At 44.0% G+C, this 17286-nt stretch overlaps 1 protein-coding gene and 1 long non-coding RNA gene across 3 annotated transcripts; one reads left to right on the top strand and one right to left on the bottom strand.

Moving 5' to 3' along the window:
- Positions 1 to 1030: 1030 nt before the first annotated feature.
- Positions 1031 to 4933, top strand: LOC106580028 (uncharacterized). Its single transcript, XM_014160586.2, has 6 exons — positions 1031 to 1461; positions 1999 to 2113; positions 2317 to 2465; positions 2690 to 2806; positions 2993 to 3133; positions 3454 to 4933. Exons 1-6 carry the CDS (start codon positions 1327 to 1329, stop codon positions 4165 to 4167), a joined length of 1371 nt encoding a protein of 456 aa, XP_014016061.1. The 5' UTR covers positions 1031 to 1326; the 3' UTR covers positions 4168 to 4933.
- Positions 4934 to 11869: 6936 nt separating this feature from the next.
- Positions 11870 to 17284, bottom strand: LOC106580031 (uncharacterized). 2 transcript variants are annotated; one of them, XR_006760869.1, is made up of 5 exons: positions 16931 to 17284; positions 15907 to 16325; positions 15510 to 15639; positions 12949 to 13295; positions 11870 to 12411 (listed from the first exon to the last, which is right to left on the bottom strand). It is a non-coding gene; the product is annotated as an uncharacterized lncRNA (long non-coding RNA). The 2 variants fall into 2 exon arrangements; XR_001322787.2 differs by having other exon boundaries at positions 15907 to 17284.
- Positions 17285 to 17286: the final 2 nt, after the last annotated feature.

Below are 17286 nucleotides of genomic sequence, written 5' to 3'. Positions count from 1 at the left end.
GAGGAGAGGAGAGGAGAGGAGAGGAGAGGAGAGGAGAGGAGAGGAGAGGAGAGAAGGAACGGAGGAGAAGGAGAGGAGAGAAGTAACGGAGGAGAGAAGGAGAGGAGAGGAGAGAAGGAGAGGGCAACTGCTGCACCACCAGCTACTTCTAAAGGCTTAAAGAGCTCCCTCTCTACCCCGACCTCCTAATTTAATTAGATCCATGCGAGTTTTACATTTACTACTTCACAATTGGCTCTGGAAAAACATTGATCCAATGTACAACATACTCGTAGATGTACTTTATGAGTGCTGCCTGGGGTGGACTGGTATTGCATGGTCACCATTGGCAAATTCAGACGAGCAGTGTTTCTCTGTATGGGACACTAACAGAGCCACTGCTAAAAAGTTGACCTGTCTGGAGTGACTGCCACAATAGATTGAAGTTCTCAATAACAATCATACAACCACAACAAAACCCATGGCAGCGCTTTGAATCTAACGTATGCCTCACCATTGACCATGATAGGTTTGGTTTCTGAGCTTGAACTATTACTAATTGTTATAAAAGAGACGTGAGGGGTGCCATAGTGAAGCTTGGGAGGGGCTGAGTGCAGGGAACACGGTCACACGTGGCAGTACTGATAAGGGGAGGAACCGTTTCAGGCCCATATCACTCAGCTCCCTGCTTAGCAATAAGGATGCAATGTTTAGCAATAAGGAGGAGACTCCACCCAAAGTGGGGTTTGTATACTACCACGGGTGAAACCATGTCTTTGTCTGAATGCAGCTGTACTGACCCTCTGGGCAGAATTATCTTGGTTTTAAAGCTTTCATTGTATCCGTTGAGTTTGTACTCTGAAAATTAGAACCTAACAACCTGAAACACGACACTTCACAAACATGCCACAATGTCATGGCATGCGACCACTCTCCCCTCCCAGCCGTGCCTGCCAGACCTGGTATGCAGACAGCTGTCCTACGATGACAGCGCACATGCACGCCTTCCTGGGGCAAATTAAAACTTTAAAGAGCTCCAACAGGACAGCTGTGTGTGAGAGTGTGTGTCTGTGGTGTGGTGTACATTTCCCTGTCCACTTACCAGCTCTCTCATTTCACTGGTAGAGGACTAAAGGACTCAAGGACATCTTCCCATCCAGAGCTGCCAGATAGCCACCATCCAGCGCTGCCAGATAGCCACAGAGCAGTACTACTGTAGACAGCCTGTATCAATATCAATTCAGCTGAGGTGTGATTCTTGCTGGTTGAAAACTCGGATCAGATCAACCTATCATCTGCACCAGATACCCAACACCCAGTGAGTTGGTGTGGCTGTAGTTAGCCACCATGGGAGCCTACATTGCCAAGATGCTGCTGCCCACCGTTAGTAGCCTGGTGTTCCTGCCTGCAGCCAGCGTGGCCACCAAGCGAGGCTTCCACATGGAGGCCATGGTCTACTTCTTCACCATGTTCTTCACCACGGTAAGAACCATGGCATGACGCTGAGATGTTGACAACGTGCATTACTGTATTATGGAGGCTGTCTGTGTGTTACTGACACTGCTTGTCAGTGGGGCTGTGTGTGTGTACTGTACTTGTGAGCGATTGTGTAGACAACTTCAAACAAGCTATGATTAGTACTGTAATACTGAAGAAAATGCATTGCACGGTGACCAGTGGAGGCTGCTGAGGGGAGGACGGCTCATAATAACAGCTGGAACGGAGCAGATGGAACGGCATCAAACCATGTGTTTGATGTATTTGATACCATTACATCATTAAGCTCCAGCCATTACCACGAGCCCATCCTCCCCAATTAAGGTGCCACCAACCTCCTGTGGTACAGTCCCTTGTACAGTCATTTGAGTCATTTCTTAGGGGTGCTTCTGATTACAACCTAAAGTGTGTCTCTGCTAACCCACCAGAGACAGTATGTCCTATCAGAACTGAAACGAACAGAAAGGAAGTGACTGTGTAATACTGTTGTACTTGAAACCCATGGGATGTGTTTAACCCTAGATTTACCATGCGTGTGATGGGCCGGGCCTCTCCATCATATGTTTCATGAAGTATGAGATCCTGGAGTACTTCAGCGTGTACGGAACAGCCATCTCGATCTGGGTCACGCTGATAGGTGAGTGTAAACAGCACGCTGTTGTATCATGACATGGCTTACCCTCAGTGTGTGTTAAGTGGCCTAAAACTATGTTCAGAGAGCTCGTGAGTTCTGCATTCAGTACCACTGAACAGTTGTTCGGAAGCATGTGCTGTGTCTGTCTCTCACTCTCCTGTACGCACACGCACACGCACACGCACACACACACTCTCTTTCTCCAGCTTTAGGGGATTTTGATGAGCCAAAGCGTTCTACTCTGACCATGTTTGGGGTTTTGACCTGTGCTGTGAGGATCTACCAGGACCGCTGGGGCTATGGGATCTACTCTGGACCAATAGGATCAGCAGTATTCATAATCACTGTCAAATGGGTGTGTGAAGACAACTTACAATATGGCTATGACAAACACTGAGAACGATATGCCCTAATATGGTCATGTTTACAGTCATTTGATAAGATATTTCATAATCTCACCAATGTGAAATGTATACTTAAGTTCATACTTAGTTGAGGTACTGCCTAGCAACATTGCATTGATTATCTCTTCAACTAAACCTATTTTGTTCTAAATACATCCTGTGTATCATATTTCAGTTGCAGAAAATGAAAGAGATAAGAGGCCTCTACCCTGAGAAGAGCGTATACACCCAACAGGTGGGACCAGGATGCTGCTTCGGTGCCCTGGCTCTGATGCTCCGCTTCTACTTTGAGGTATCAGAACAACTCCATCTCCCTCCTTCCCCTCGCCATTCACAATCAAGGCAATAACTAGATGGTCAACTGCAAAACACTTTGTTGAGATCTGTGTTTGTGGGAACTGTTCTGTGGGAACAACATTGACATAAAAAAAAAGTACATTTATGGTGGGGGACCAATTGATTTCAATTTGTTTTTCAGGAGTGGGACTACGCCTATGTCCACAGTTTCTACCACCTGTCTATGGCTGTGTCCTTCGTGTTGCTGCTACCCAAAAAGAACCGCTATGCAGGAACAGATGGCAACCCTGCCAAGCTCAGCTGCTACACCCTCCTCTGCTGTGTATGTCACCCTTTTTATCTCAGCAATGCACAGGCGTTCAGTGCTATGAACATGTTGCATGAAGTACAGAACAAGTTCATTTAAGCTTGTTCAATGAAAAGTTGGATTCTGCCTATAACTTAGATAATCAGTCACAGCGACTACAATGGTGCTTGTACCAGAGCTGCCATGTCTTTTACAGTTGAACAAACATACTTGCTGAATTGCTAGTCAGAGAAGGTGCTGTAAGCTCCTATAGTCACATTTGTTTCAAAAAATGTTTGTTGTCTCTCCAACTCTCCTTACCAAGGTTTGTCAAACTTTTCTCTCTGTACTATCAGACACCTTTTCCTGCTTCTACGAAGGAGAAGAAGGACAAGAAGAAGACCCCGTCTCGAACCATTTGGACATTTCCCACTGAGCGTCCTTGGACACGGGCCTGCAGCTCACCAACTCTCCCTCTGTACAACCCACCTAGTACACCTGTTAAGAAAGCACTGGACATCACTACACCTGTTAAGAAAGGATGGGAGATCATCAGTACTACACCTGTTAAGAAAGGATGGGAGATCATCAGTACTACACCTGATAAGAAAGCACTGGACATCAACACTACACCTGTTAAGAAAGCACTGGACATCAACACTACACCTGTTAAGAAAGCACTGGACATCAACACTACACCTGTTAAGAAAGCACTGGACATCAACACTACACCTGTTAAGAAAGCACTGGATTTCACTACGCCTGTTAAGAAAGGATGGGAGATCATCAGTACTACACCTGATAAGAAAGCACTGGACATCAACACTACACCTTATAAGAAAGCACTGGATTTCACTACGCCTGTTAAGAAAGGATGGGAGATCATCAGTACTACACCTGTTAAGAAAGGACTGGACAACAGCACTAAAACTGTTAAGAGAGCACTGGACTTCAGCAGCACTAAACCAGTTGAGAAGGGACTGGACATCAGACTAGATATTAGCAGCACTAAACCTGTTCACAAAGGACTGGACATCAGCAAGCTCAAAGAACAGAATGGGTGGAAGTGACCCCACAAGACAGATAAACTTTTATGAGTCAGTTGGTCTTGGTGATGTCCAGAGAGAAAGCAAATAGAGAGAGAACGATGTCATACAATACAGGGTTACAGGAACACAGACATCATCCATGAAGGTCAAGCCCTGGCCTGTGCCCTCAGGGAGACAAAGAGTATGGCTGTCTCTTCTGTCTGTACAGAAAACAGGAGAGAAGCCCTTTACTTCAAAACATGAGGAGAGTGACAGGGAGAAGGGTTCCTGAGGCAAGCCAGTAAAACTGACTGGAAAATTTGTGAGTAGCACAGGCGGCAGACATTTTTTCTCTCCAAGATGAATAAATTGTCTTTCAAATGTTTCTCAGGAGGGACCTTTCGTCTGCTGCTCTCTCTCTCTGAGAAAGGAACTATGCAGTTAAATTCAGTTATGAAAATTACAAGATTGTAAAAGCACATTTTACTTGCTTTATATATCCCCTAGGTGCCAAACATGTCATCTGGTGCATCAGACTTTTGAGTGCAGCAGAATCCGGTCCAGACACTAGACTGTAAACCAATTGCAGCGTTTTAGAATGTTTACAATGAGGCGGCAGGTATTTATTCCACTATATTGAGTGACCAAGCAACTTTGACTTTGTATCCTTACTTTTCAGCCTCACTTTCGCTTTTTATGATGAACTTTACATAATGCTTATTTATTGCAATGGGAAGGGCTTTATTTAACCGTGATGGTTTCACTATAATGTATGTAATTCTTTTGAAAATAAATATCTGAAAATAAATGGTTGATGTTTCCTTTGATCTGATTGTGCATCCTTGTTTTAGGTATGGAATTGAGCAGACACCCCTCATGTGAAAAATAACTAACTGTATCAGTGTCATTTTCTTTTGCACAAGAACAGCTCTTTCACCATTGATACACACCCTGACTGGCACATACTTAATTCAAGCAGCACTAATCCACTTAAAGCCCTTCACATCATAAAACTGCAAGAATTCTACATTTCCCTTCAGGAGGAAAAAGCGGCGTGCGTTAGCTGCACGTCACCTGTTCCGAACACTACCCAAAGATTACAAACGTGTTCTGCAAGTCTTAGACAAAACAGTCTCTAGCCAAACGTGAATGAAACTCCTCCGGTCCACCAATCATTTTTTGACTGGGGGCAAAGCCACCAGCTCCTGTGCCCAGAGAAAGGTGTTTTTGTCTGGGGTAGAACCTGGCGGCCACTGGGCTCTCCTGGCTGCATTTCCCATTCCTGACAGGACGGTAACCTTAAACTTTTATTGCGTGGGGGTGAAACACTTTTCTGCTCCTTTATGACCACTGTCTGTCCCAGACCACTTTGTTCAAGGGCTGCAGCCCACACATACTGTCTGAGGGAGCTGAACCAAGCACCAAGCCCCATCCCCACGTCGACATCGCATTGTGAGGCGGCGATCGACCACGCTTTCCAAACGGAGCCACAACATCATCACCACATCTAATGATTGACATCAGTCTGGGCATGGGCTCCGTGGTCGTCTGCACAAACATTGGACAGAGACCATTGAGAAGATTTGGGTGGTACCGGGCGTACTGTATGAACATGTACTTTTAAACTAGCTTCTCTGCTACGCCACACTCCGCATGTGATTTTGCCACTGCTCTCAATGACGTCTTATACATGCAAGGGGGGAGCTTGAGTAGAATTGGTACTGTATGTTCATTCTGATCACAAATGAATCCAAATGAAGTATGGTATGTTCAGTAATTGAAACGATAGCTGGTGTGGATGGAGTGCATGTGATCAGATGCTGCTGGGGTGTTTCCTACAGGGTTGAATGTCACAATCTCCTTATCAGCTGTTACTATAGCTGCTGTCAGAGCAGGGAGGGGGCAGCTGCTTCTCTCTCAAAACAACCCCCTCTCTTCTCCAGTCTCCACCACGCACAGTATGCTACAATACCCAACTGGTACACACTGTAAACCACTTTATTGCCACACATATTCAAATCTTTTAAACTCTAGATACATTTACAGTTTCAGGGTGAATTCAATCTATACACTTGTCTATAATCTTGATGCATATCTTTATTTTATTTGGCAGGGGGAAGAAAAAAACTCATTTTCAGGCAAATTTACATAGCTAAATAATCTTGTTAAAAATAAAGATTTACTGTAATGTTGAGAGAAAAAAACGGTCCATGGCACAATACCTTTGCCATTCAACTAAATTCTCAAGGGAATAGAACGTATACAATAGAGCTACAGCTTCTCCATCATTTCTATCTGTCATATCATTGAACTGCCTTCATCTAACTGGTCCACCTTTTCCTTTTTGTCATACGGCCTTTACATGTCTCCATTTGCCTGTCAATCATAGTTATGGACATAAACAATACAAAACAATCCCAGTAGAAAATCCTTGAGCCCTGACAATCTAGACTAATGGATAAATTACTGTAAAACCAAACAGGTGAGGTGGAACTAAGGAAAACTGGGCCTCTACTGACACCTGTTGGATTTGAGAACAGTATTGTGCCATGACAACCTCAAGCTACAGTACTATGGCCACACTCCACCATGTCACGCTAAGAGTAGTAAACACCATAGTGTTGCTGCTTATGTGGAATTCACTCCAAACCCCCCCAAACTTCCTACAGTGGTACAGCCTGTCCTTAGAGACCAGTGCAGACTGCTCCTGTTCCACTGTGCGGGTGGGGGCCATCATACTGCAGAGGCTATCGCCGTTCAAGGGCCAATCGCACTGCTCGCTTCACCTGGCACAGCCAACAGAGGAAGTGCACCTCTGCTTAGTATGAGAGAACTAAAACAAATACGGATTAATGGTGAAGCATAAGTTGAGTGTTTTATGTGATTTTGTGAATAAGAGGTATGGAAAGAGAGTTTGAACTGAAGGGCTTTATTAAGTGACCTCACTACATGAGGGTAGATGAGTTTGTCTGTCCCAGTGTCTGGGTGTTTTCCTGGTCTAGTACCTGCTGGTTGATCCTGATGATCTGCTTGTACACGTACTGCAGTGCCACACAGGCTTTAAGCGGCTCCGCCACCTAGTCAGACTGTTCCTCTGAGGATTGGCTGTCAGACTGGGTGTCTGTGTCATGTGACAGGGTCATCTTGTCAAGCCCACTGCAGATTCTGGGGAAACACATCTGAAATTAGCATCAACCACTGTTAGTTAGTACACTTTGGGACTGGTGTACACACCCATATTTGGCCTATGTAAGGAAGGACTACAAAGCACTTCCAATTGAGACTCTCTATTGAACAGGCTTCTTTTTAGTCCAGGAGAAGTGTTCATCTGTATCTGTGCAACTGCCCTTTTGACCATTTTCAGTTAAATAAATATGTAAAAAAAAAAACATAAAAGTAGATGTGCTTGATTTAGCTTTGATTCTGTACTTTGGGGGTTATTCCATTCTATTGTACCTGGAAAACTAAACCAGGTATTTATTTATCTTTCTGATTCAGGTCTGACCAGTTTTAGCCGTGGCAGGGAGGGGTTGTGGACAAAGAGTGTTAGCCTAACCTAACTTTAGCACGGAGGATGCAGTGTTTGTAGGCCTGGATGTTGTCCATCAGCTGGGCTTTAACCATTCTGGCCGTCTCACTGGACAGCACATCTGACACTGAGCAGCCTGGGAACAGACTCAGCAGCAGAGGGGCCACCTACACACACACACAAAATGGCTACACGGACTCAGAGTTGACCACAATCAGAGTTGACCACAATCAGAGTTGACCACACTCAGAGCCCTTCACACTTACACACACTGACACTCCAACACATACAAACAAACACTCACTCCATCATTTGCTCACACATAACATGCACACACATTTACAGTGCATTCGGAAAGTATTTAGACCCCTTGACTTTTTCCACATTTTGTTACGTTACAGACTTATTCTAAAATGGATTAAATTGTATTTTAATCCTCATCAATCTACACACAGTACCCCATAATGAAATATCAAATTAACATAAGTATTCAAACCCTTAACTCAGTACTTGGTTGAATTACCTTTGGCAGAGGTTACAGCCTTGAGTCATCTTGAGTATGACGCTACAAGCTTGGCACACCTGTATTTGGGGAGTTTCTCCCATTCTTCTCTGCAGATCCTCTGAAGCTCTGACAGGTTGGATGGGGAGCGTTGCTGCACAGCTATTTTCAGAGATGTTCGATCCGGACTCTGGCTGGGCCCCTCAAGGACATTCAGAGACTTGTCCCGAAGCCACTCCTGGTTTGTCTTGGCAGTGTGCTTACGGTCGTTGTCCTGTTGGAAGACTTCGGCCCAGTCTGAGGTCCTGAGCGCTCCGGAGCAGGTTTTCATCAAGGATCTCTCTGTACTTTGCTCCGTTCATCTTTCCTCGATCCTGACTAGTCTCCCAATCCCTGCCGTTGAAAAACATCCCCACAGCATGATGCTGTCACCACTATGCTTCACCGTAGGGATGGTGCCAGGTTTCTTCCAGATGTGACGCTTGGCATTCAGGCCAAAGAGTTCAATCTTGGTTTCATCAGACCAGAGAAATTTGTTTTGCTAGCGTAGACTGGAATATGTTCCGGGATTCATCCAATGGCATTGAGGAGTATACCACCTCAGTCACCGGCTTCAACAATAAGTGCATCGACGACGTCCTCCCCACAGTGACCGTAAGTACATTTCCCAACCAGAAGCCATGGATTACAGGCAACATCTGCACCAAGCTAAATTATAGAGCTGCCGATTTCAAGGAGCGGGACACGAATCCGGACGCATATAAGAAATCCTGCTATGCCCTCAGATGAACCATCAAACAGGCAAAGCGTCAATACAGGACTAAGATTGAATCCTACTACACCGGCTCTGACGCTCGTCAGACGTAGTCCCCTCCTGTACTCCCCTGTTCACCCACGGCTGCGTGACCAAGCACGATTCCAACACCATCATTAAGTTTGCTGACGACAAGAGTGGTAGGCCTGATCACCAACAACGATGAGACAGCCTATAGGGAGGTCAGAGACCTGGCAGTGTGGTGCCAGGACAACAACCTCTCCCTCAATGTGAGCAAGACAAAGGAGCTGATAGTGGACTATAGGAAAAGGAGGGCTGAGAGTCTTTAGGTGCCTTTTGGCAAACTCCAAGCGGGCTGTCATGTGCCTTTTACTGAGGAGTGGCTTCCATCTGGCCACTCTACCATAAAGGCCTGATTGGTTGTGTGCTGCAGAGATGGTTGTCCATCTGGAAGGTTCTCCCATCTCCACAGAAGAACTCTGGAGTTCTGTCAGAGTGACCATCGGGTTCTTGGTCACCTCCCTCACCAAGGCCCTTCTCCCCCGATTGCTCAGATTGACCAGGCGGCCAGCTCTAGGAAGAGTCTTGGTGGTTCCAAACTTCTTCCATTTAAGAATGATGGAGGCCACTGTGTTCTTGGGGACTTTCAATGCTATAAATGTTTTGGTACACTTCCCCAGATCTGTGCCTCGACACAATCCTGTCTCGGATCTCTACGGACAATTCCTTCGACCTCATGGCTTTGTTTTTGCCCTGACATGCACTGTCAACTGTGGGACCTTATATAGAATCATGTCCAATCAATTGAATTTACCACAGGTGGACTCCAATCAAGTTGAAGAAACATCTCAAAGATGATCAATGGAAACAGGATGAACCTGAGCTCAATTTCACGTCTCATAGCAAAGGGTGTGAAAACTTATGTAAATAAGGTATTTCTGTTTTTCTTTTTTATACATTTTCAAACATTTCTAATAACCTGTTTTTGTTTTGTCATTATGGGGTATTGAGTGTAGATTGATGAGGATTTTTTTTAATCAATTTTAGAATAAGGCTATAATGTAACAAAATGTGGAAATGTCTGAATACTTTCGGAATGCACTGTACATACAGTTCCAGTCCAAAGTTTGGACACACCTACTCATTCAAGGGTTTTTCTTCATTTTTTGCTATTTTCTACAATGTAGAATAATAGTGAAGACATCAAAACTATGAAATAAGTTTAACAAATAAGTAAACAAATCAGAATAGTTTTTTATATTTTAGATTCTTCAAAGTAGCCACCCTTTGCATTGATGACAGCTTTGCACACTCTTGGCATTCTCTCAACCAGCTTTGTGAGGAATGCTTTCCAACAGTCTCGAAGGAGTTCCCACATATGCTGATGCAGCACTCAATCACTATCCTTGGTCAAATAGCCCTTTCACACCCTGGAGGTGTGTTTTGGGTCATTGTCCTATTGAAAAACAAATGATAGTCCCACTAAGCGCAAACCAGATGGGATGGCGTATCGCTGCAGAATGCTTTGGTAGCCGTGCTGGTTAAGTGTGCCTTGTATTCTAAATAAATCACAGACAGTGTCACCAGCAAACCACACATGCAGAGATCATCCGTTCATCTACTCTGCGTCTCACAAAGACACGGCGGTTGGAACCACAAATCTCACATTTTGACTCATCAGACCAAAAGGACAGATGTCCACCGTTCTAATGTCCATTGCTCGTGTTTCTTGGCCCAAGCAAGTCTCTTCTTCTTATTGGTGTCCTTTAGTAGGGGTTTCTTTGCAGCAATTCGACCACGAAGGCCTGATTCACGCAATCTCCTCTGAACAGTTGATGTTGAGATGTGTCTGTTACTTGAACTCTGAAGCATGTATTTGGGCTGCAATCTGAGGTGCAGTTAACTGTAATGAACTTATCCTCTGCAGCAAAAAAAAAGTAATGATGGCCTGTCGTTTCTCTTTGCTTATTTCAGCTGTTCTTGACATAATAGAAACTTGGTCATTTACCAAATAGGGCTACGTTCTGTATACCCCCACTACCTTGTCACAACACAACTGATTGGCTCAAACACATTAAGAAGGAAAGAAATTCCACAAATTAACTTTTAATAAGGCACACCTGTTCATTGAAATGCATTCCAGGTGACCACCTCATGAAGCTGGTTGAGAGAATGCCAAGAGTGTGCAAAGCTGTCATTAAGGCAAAGGGTGGCTACTTTGAAGAATCTCAAGTATAAAATATATTATGATTTGTTTAACACTTTTTTGGTTACTACATGATTCCATATGTGTTATTTAATAGTTTTGTTGTCTTCACTATTATTCTACAATGTAGAAAATAGTAAAAATAAAGAAAAACCCTGGAATGAGTAGGTGTGTGTAACGCCCTGGTCATAGAGAGGGGTTTTTGTTCTTTATTTTGGTTAGGCCAGGGTGTTACATTGGGTGGGCGTTCTATGTTCATTTTTCTATGTTTTTGTATTTCTTTGTTTTGGGCCGTGTGTGGCTCCCAATCAGGCACAGCTGTAGTTCGTTGTTGCTGATTGGGAGTCACACATAAGGAGCCTGTTTTTCCTTTGGGTTTTGTGGGGGGATTGTTTCTGTTTAGTGTGTTGCACATGACAGTATTGTTTGGCTGTCGGTTTTCTTGTTTTATGTGTATAGTGTTCTTAAGGAAAATTAAAACTGAAGATGAACACTAACTCCACTGCACCTTGGTCTACTTCCACAGACAGCCGTTACAGTGTGTCCAAACTTTTGAATGGTACTGTATATATCTACCTATATCAATCCAGTATCCCTGCACATTGTTAATATGGTATTGGCACTGACCCTTTATATAGTATGCTTACTTACTTTATTGTGTTCTTCTTATTTTTTATGTTTATCTCGTTTCTTTTTGTTCTACCATGTTATTTGTTGTATTACATTGTTAATGATTACTGCTTTGTTGGTTGCAAGAAAGACATTTCACTGTACCTGTCCATGTGACATTAAAACTGGAAACACACACGTGCAGACAGAGGGACAGATTTACTACAGTAGTCAGTTCTGCACCAAGTGGGAGTTTCACACCACTTTATGAAACATGTATTACATAAAATGAAATGTGTGTTAAAAGAAAGAATAACCTGTTCACATACTTAGAAAAATCATGTTTTTTTCCCCCCCAATCTGCATTGGAAACAAGTGGTGAGAGCTTAGTACTTGCATAACTAGGGTCCTTGGTCCACATTAGGCCCTAGCTATAACAGCTCAGTATTATGGATAGAGTGGATGAGACAAACAGTACAGGCGTTGAGGGTCTTGCATGATCATTAGTGGGGTCCAGGAGAAGGGTACTGATGGCATCCTGCTTGGCCCCCTCCACGTTGGGCACTTTACGGTGGGGCTTTGGCCCAGTTCTCATAGTACTGGCTGACTCCAGGGTTCTACTTGATGGCCTCAGAGAACTTGTCAGAGCTGCCTCATGGTACTTCCTGCGGTGAAGACAATACACAGTGTTATGGATGACAGACTCAGACTCACCAGTCCTGGTAGCAGTGTGTGCCCAGGGTGTTGTGGATGACAGCGAGGCGGATCCAGATGGCCTGGTCATCAGGCGACATCTCCTCCGCCTGCTGGTTGTCAGCCAGGGCAAACTCCCACTCGTCCTGCTGGAAGAAACAGTCTGCACAAAGCACAACCACCTCTGTAAATATCAGAGGTGATATCTACTGTCGACTCAGATGCACTCCTTCCTGAAATTGGATATAATGGATATAGGTACTGACTTTATGCATTGATGTATTCAAGCTCTGTAAGGTGATATGAAATCAAATCTCCAGCAACTTTAAACACATCCTCTCTTGATCTCAGAGACTCCTGCCCACCGTCCATATTCACACACTATTTCCTTTTCACAGAGCCAGACATCAATTGCACCTTCTTCAAGAGGGAGCCCACAACCTCTCTCATTTTACCTCAGCCAAACTCACCCCTTTCGCCTCCACTTCCTCACACCCCCTTAAACATACCTCCCTTCCCTCATCTCTCCTCTTCTTTTGTCTCCCGTCCTCTTCTTTCCCCTCCCCTCACCTCCTCTGTTAATGTGGAGACCGCTTTCCTCCTTCTGCTCCTGGACGGCCTTGCTGAGCAGCATGGCTTCCTCGGCGTAGAAGCTATGGGAAGAAGCACGGCACGGCAAAGTCGTTAAAGGTGAGCACCAGCTGGGGCTGGGCCGCCTCCTGCACGGCCCTCGGTTTTTCCTGGGTGTGTCCGCTCGGCTCCGCCCCCTGGACTCAAGCCCTCACTCAGCTCCACAGCCAGGACCAGGTCCTCAATGACAGAAGTGAAGTCGTTCAGCCTACGGTACAGAATACCCCTATGGTGCAAAATACTACATATTAGTGGATAATAGACAGTATGGAGCATATCACAGCAACACAATGTAGATTATGTATCCTCATTTGTTTTCTGTAGATTGGTAGATGAGAATCAGTCTGAAAACGTGTCAACATTATCAAGCTTCTAACAAGAACATTATGAACACCTGCTCTTTCCATGACCTAGACTGACCAGGTGAATCCAGGTGAAAGCTATGATCCCTTATTGATGTCACTTGTTAAATCCACTTCAATCAGTGTAGATGAAGGGGAGGAGACAGGTTAAAGAAGGATTGCTAAGCCTTGAGACAATTCAGACATGGATTATGTATGTGTGCCATTCAGACGGTGAATGGGCAAGACAAAATATTTAAGTGCCTTTGAACGGGGTATGGAAGTAGGTGGCTTTTCACGCCCAAAGGTTTCCCCATGTGTATCAAGAATGGTCCACCACCCAAAGGACATCCAGCCAACTTGACACAACTGTGGGAAGCATTGGAGTCAACGTGGGCAGCGTCCCTGTGGAACGCTTTCGACACGTTGTAGTCCATTCCCTGACGAATTGAGGCTGTTCTGAGGGAAAAAGGGAGAGGGGGGGGGGGTGGTTCAACTCAATATTATGATTGTGTTCTTAATGTTTTGTGCACTCAGTGTATATCTCTTCATTGGAAGAGGAGAATGGTCTGGTAAAATGGGATCAACCAGGCATGTATCCCCTAAACCACAGGCCTAATCAACACTCTTGCTTGCTGTATCAGAACCTTGACACGTACAGATAAATACTCTGTCAACAATATCAAGATTCTAGCTTCTAACAATAACAATATGACCACCTGCTGTACCAGTACCCCCCTGTATATAGTCTCACTATTGTTATTTTACTGCTGCTCTTTAATTACTTGGTACTTCTATTTCTTATTCATATATTTTTTTTTATATTAAACTGCATTGTTGGTTAGGGGCTTGTAAGTAAGAATTTCACTGTAAGGTTGTATTCGGCGCATGAGACTAATAAAATTTGATTTGATTTGATTTGCCGTCAACACCTGAAGAGGTAGTGCTGCTCAAATCAAATATATTTATAACGCTCTTTTAACTTCAGCAAAGTGCCTATACAGAAACCCAGCCTAAAACCCCAAGCAATGCAGATTTAAAGGTGCAGTGGCTAGGAAAAACTCTAGAAAGGCAAGCATCTAGGAAAAAACCTAGAGAGGAACCAGACTATGAGGGGTGGCCAGTCCTCTTCTGGCTGTGCAAGGTGGAGATTATAAGAGTGCATCGCTATTAAGGCCAGATCGTTCTTCAGTCTCAGTGCAATGCTCCAGGGCCATGTTGACCTTGGAGAGGGCCTCCGTGAGCTTCCCTGCCAGGGCCCTGCTGATGGCCTGCTGCCTGGCCCTCTCACTGGCCTCCTCTAGCCCAGCAGGGCACCTGCCTCTAGGCACGATGGACTGAGGGCCAAGGCTGACCTCAGGTCACAGTAGCACAGTGTTACCTGTATGGAGAAGAGTGCTGGTAATTGCCAGGGACCTTACGATACGATATTATCACGATACTTAGTGTCGATAAGGTATGTATTGCGATTTTCACGATTCTATATGTATTGCGATTCCATACTGACATTCTATTGCGATTTTATGTTCCAAACATTTTGCTCACTTTATGTCTGCTGCAGAGAGACAAGAGAAAACAAGTTTTGATCAGTCAGAGAAATAAAAGTGCTGAAAACATGTTGGCTCACTATTTAAAAAGAAGATGGAGAACATGCTATAGGATGAAAAACACTTGTTTTGGAAGAGGTACAGCTGACTAGCGCTAGTTAACGCTACCTATGGTAGCAATTTTTGGGAGCCAAATATCTATATATATTGTCCAAAAATAATATTGCGATATGTAACTGTATTGATTTTTTCCCCAGATCACTAATGAAGAATGGTCCTGTCATTACATTAGAATGCATGTAAATTTGACTTTTTAAATAATTTTTATAGGTAGTCACTAGATGGTCTGAGAGGACAAAAGTGGAAATGATGTCACAAGTATTGAGCTAGTACATAAGCTATTATTCCCAATGGTTACAGTTCATAAGGTTAGTGGTTGAAATTGCATTTGGTGCTATAAATCGTCACACCTGCGTTCTTCATAGCATGGCATTGTCATATATTGCCAAGCGTTAACGCCGAGGTAACGGAGTGTGAGAGTGTACTACTGACCTGGTTGAGCTGTTTGTGGAGCCGTGCTCTGAGGGTGAGCAGATCTGCGGTCTCAGAGTCTACCTCTAGCCAGTTACTGACAAGCCTCAGACAGTCAGTATAACGGCCCAGGGCCGTCAGACATGCCAGGCTACAACAGCAACAAAGGGAGACACTTCAGTGGTTCACACCCGTGAAACATTTTTTTTTAAATCTTAGGTGAATAGCACCATCTGTTGGCTGTGCAAGGAATGTCTGTCTGTAGAAATGGCTGAGGTCAAAGGATTTCACATGCCCTCAGGCTGATAACATTTGGATAAAGCCAAAGAAAGTGTTTGTATATAGTGGAAACAGTAACAACTATATTCATTTTCATGCACATAGGTCTCTATGTGAATACCTCAAATTTCACACTGACCTCCTCATATGATATGACCAGCAGTAAGGCCTTGGCAAACAACTCCAGAGCATCCAGGAACATCCCCTGTGGAGTGGACATAACTCAATATTATCTCTATTCTCTAAACAAGACAATTACAACAGTTTTCAGATGAGATCTATAAAAAGGGTGCTATCAGATAGGCCTACATCATTTTACAAAGTGGAAGCAAGAGGTACTTCAATGGTGCTGGGTGCGTGCTTGACTGTGTAGGGATGATCATTATGTCTGAATTGTTTCCCAGACTGTTGTAAGAAAATCACAGCCATAACACAGCAGGACAGAGGTTTGTGGAGGGCCTTAGCCTGAGGCTCCAGGAGGCAGGCATGTCTGCAGCTGATGGCTGTAGACAGGAAGTCACACATCTGTAGATAAGCCTCCACCTGGTTCACATAGAGCTGGAAGTCAGAACACATGAAAACTTCAGACAATTATTTTATACAAATTAGACTATATTTATGTGGTTCTGTACCTGTTTCAGCTGAATATATATATATATATATATATATTTTAACCAGGCAAGTCAGTTAGAACAAATTCTTATTTACAATGACGGCCTACACCGGCCAAACCCAGACGACAATAGGCCAATTGTGCACCGCCCTACAGCACTCCCAATCACATCCAGTTGTGATACAGCCTGGACTTGAACCAGGGTGTCTGTAGTGACGCCTCTAGCATTGAGATGCCGTGCCTTAGACGGCGCCACTCAGGAGCCCAAATATTGATGGCTTTGGCGAAGCAAGTCACAGGCTTTGAAAATGTATACTGCTATTGGCATTGCCTCTTCTCCATAGCTGCAAATTGCTAAATCAAGGTGAGTGCCCCTTAAGGTAAACTCAACTCATCTTCAGAAATCATATTGTGATTAAAGTAGCTAATATACATTCATGTCAAAGCCACATCATCCTGTTGACATGTCAAACTCAATGTTCAATGGCAGCCTTTCAACTTAACCCAATAAGCATTTTCTTTTTATGCCGTATTTCCAAAGGTATCTCACCTGCCTCCACTAGTAAGGCACATACAGATGTTGATAATTTTTAAAATATTTTTTATTTAACCTTTATTTAACTAGGCAAGTCGGTTAAAGTCTTATTTTACAATGACGGCCTAAATGCACCAATATACATCCTTAAAGCTATATACTGGATTCCTCTGTCCAGCCTCTGAAGCAGTCTTCGGCGCTGTTCCATAAACTATACACCCGTAATCAAGTGTTGTCCTGATCAAAGCTCTATAAATATCCATCAACGATTGTCTATCAGCACCCCATTCACCAACTTCTTGTACTTTGTTTCAAAATATGATTACATTATCTTTATACGGAACGGCAACAACTTTAATTTCGGTTCCATA

The sequence above is a fragment of the Salmo salar genome, chromosome ssa20, assembly GCF_905237065.1.
Source record: "Salmo salar chromosome ssa20, Ssal_v3.1, whole genome shotgun sequence".
Taxonomy (NCBI): domain Eukaryota; kingdom Metazoa; phylum Chordata; class Actinopteri; order Salmoniformes; family Salmonidae; genus Salmo; species Salmo salar.
The sequence above is the reverse complement of the archived record's forward strand: the minus strand, read 5'-3'. Positions and strand labels throughout refer to the sequence as shown.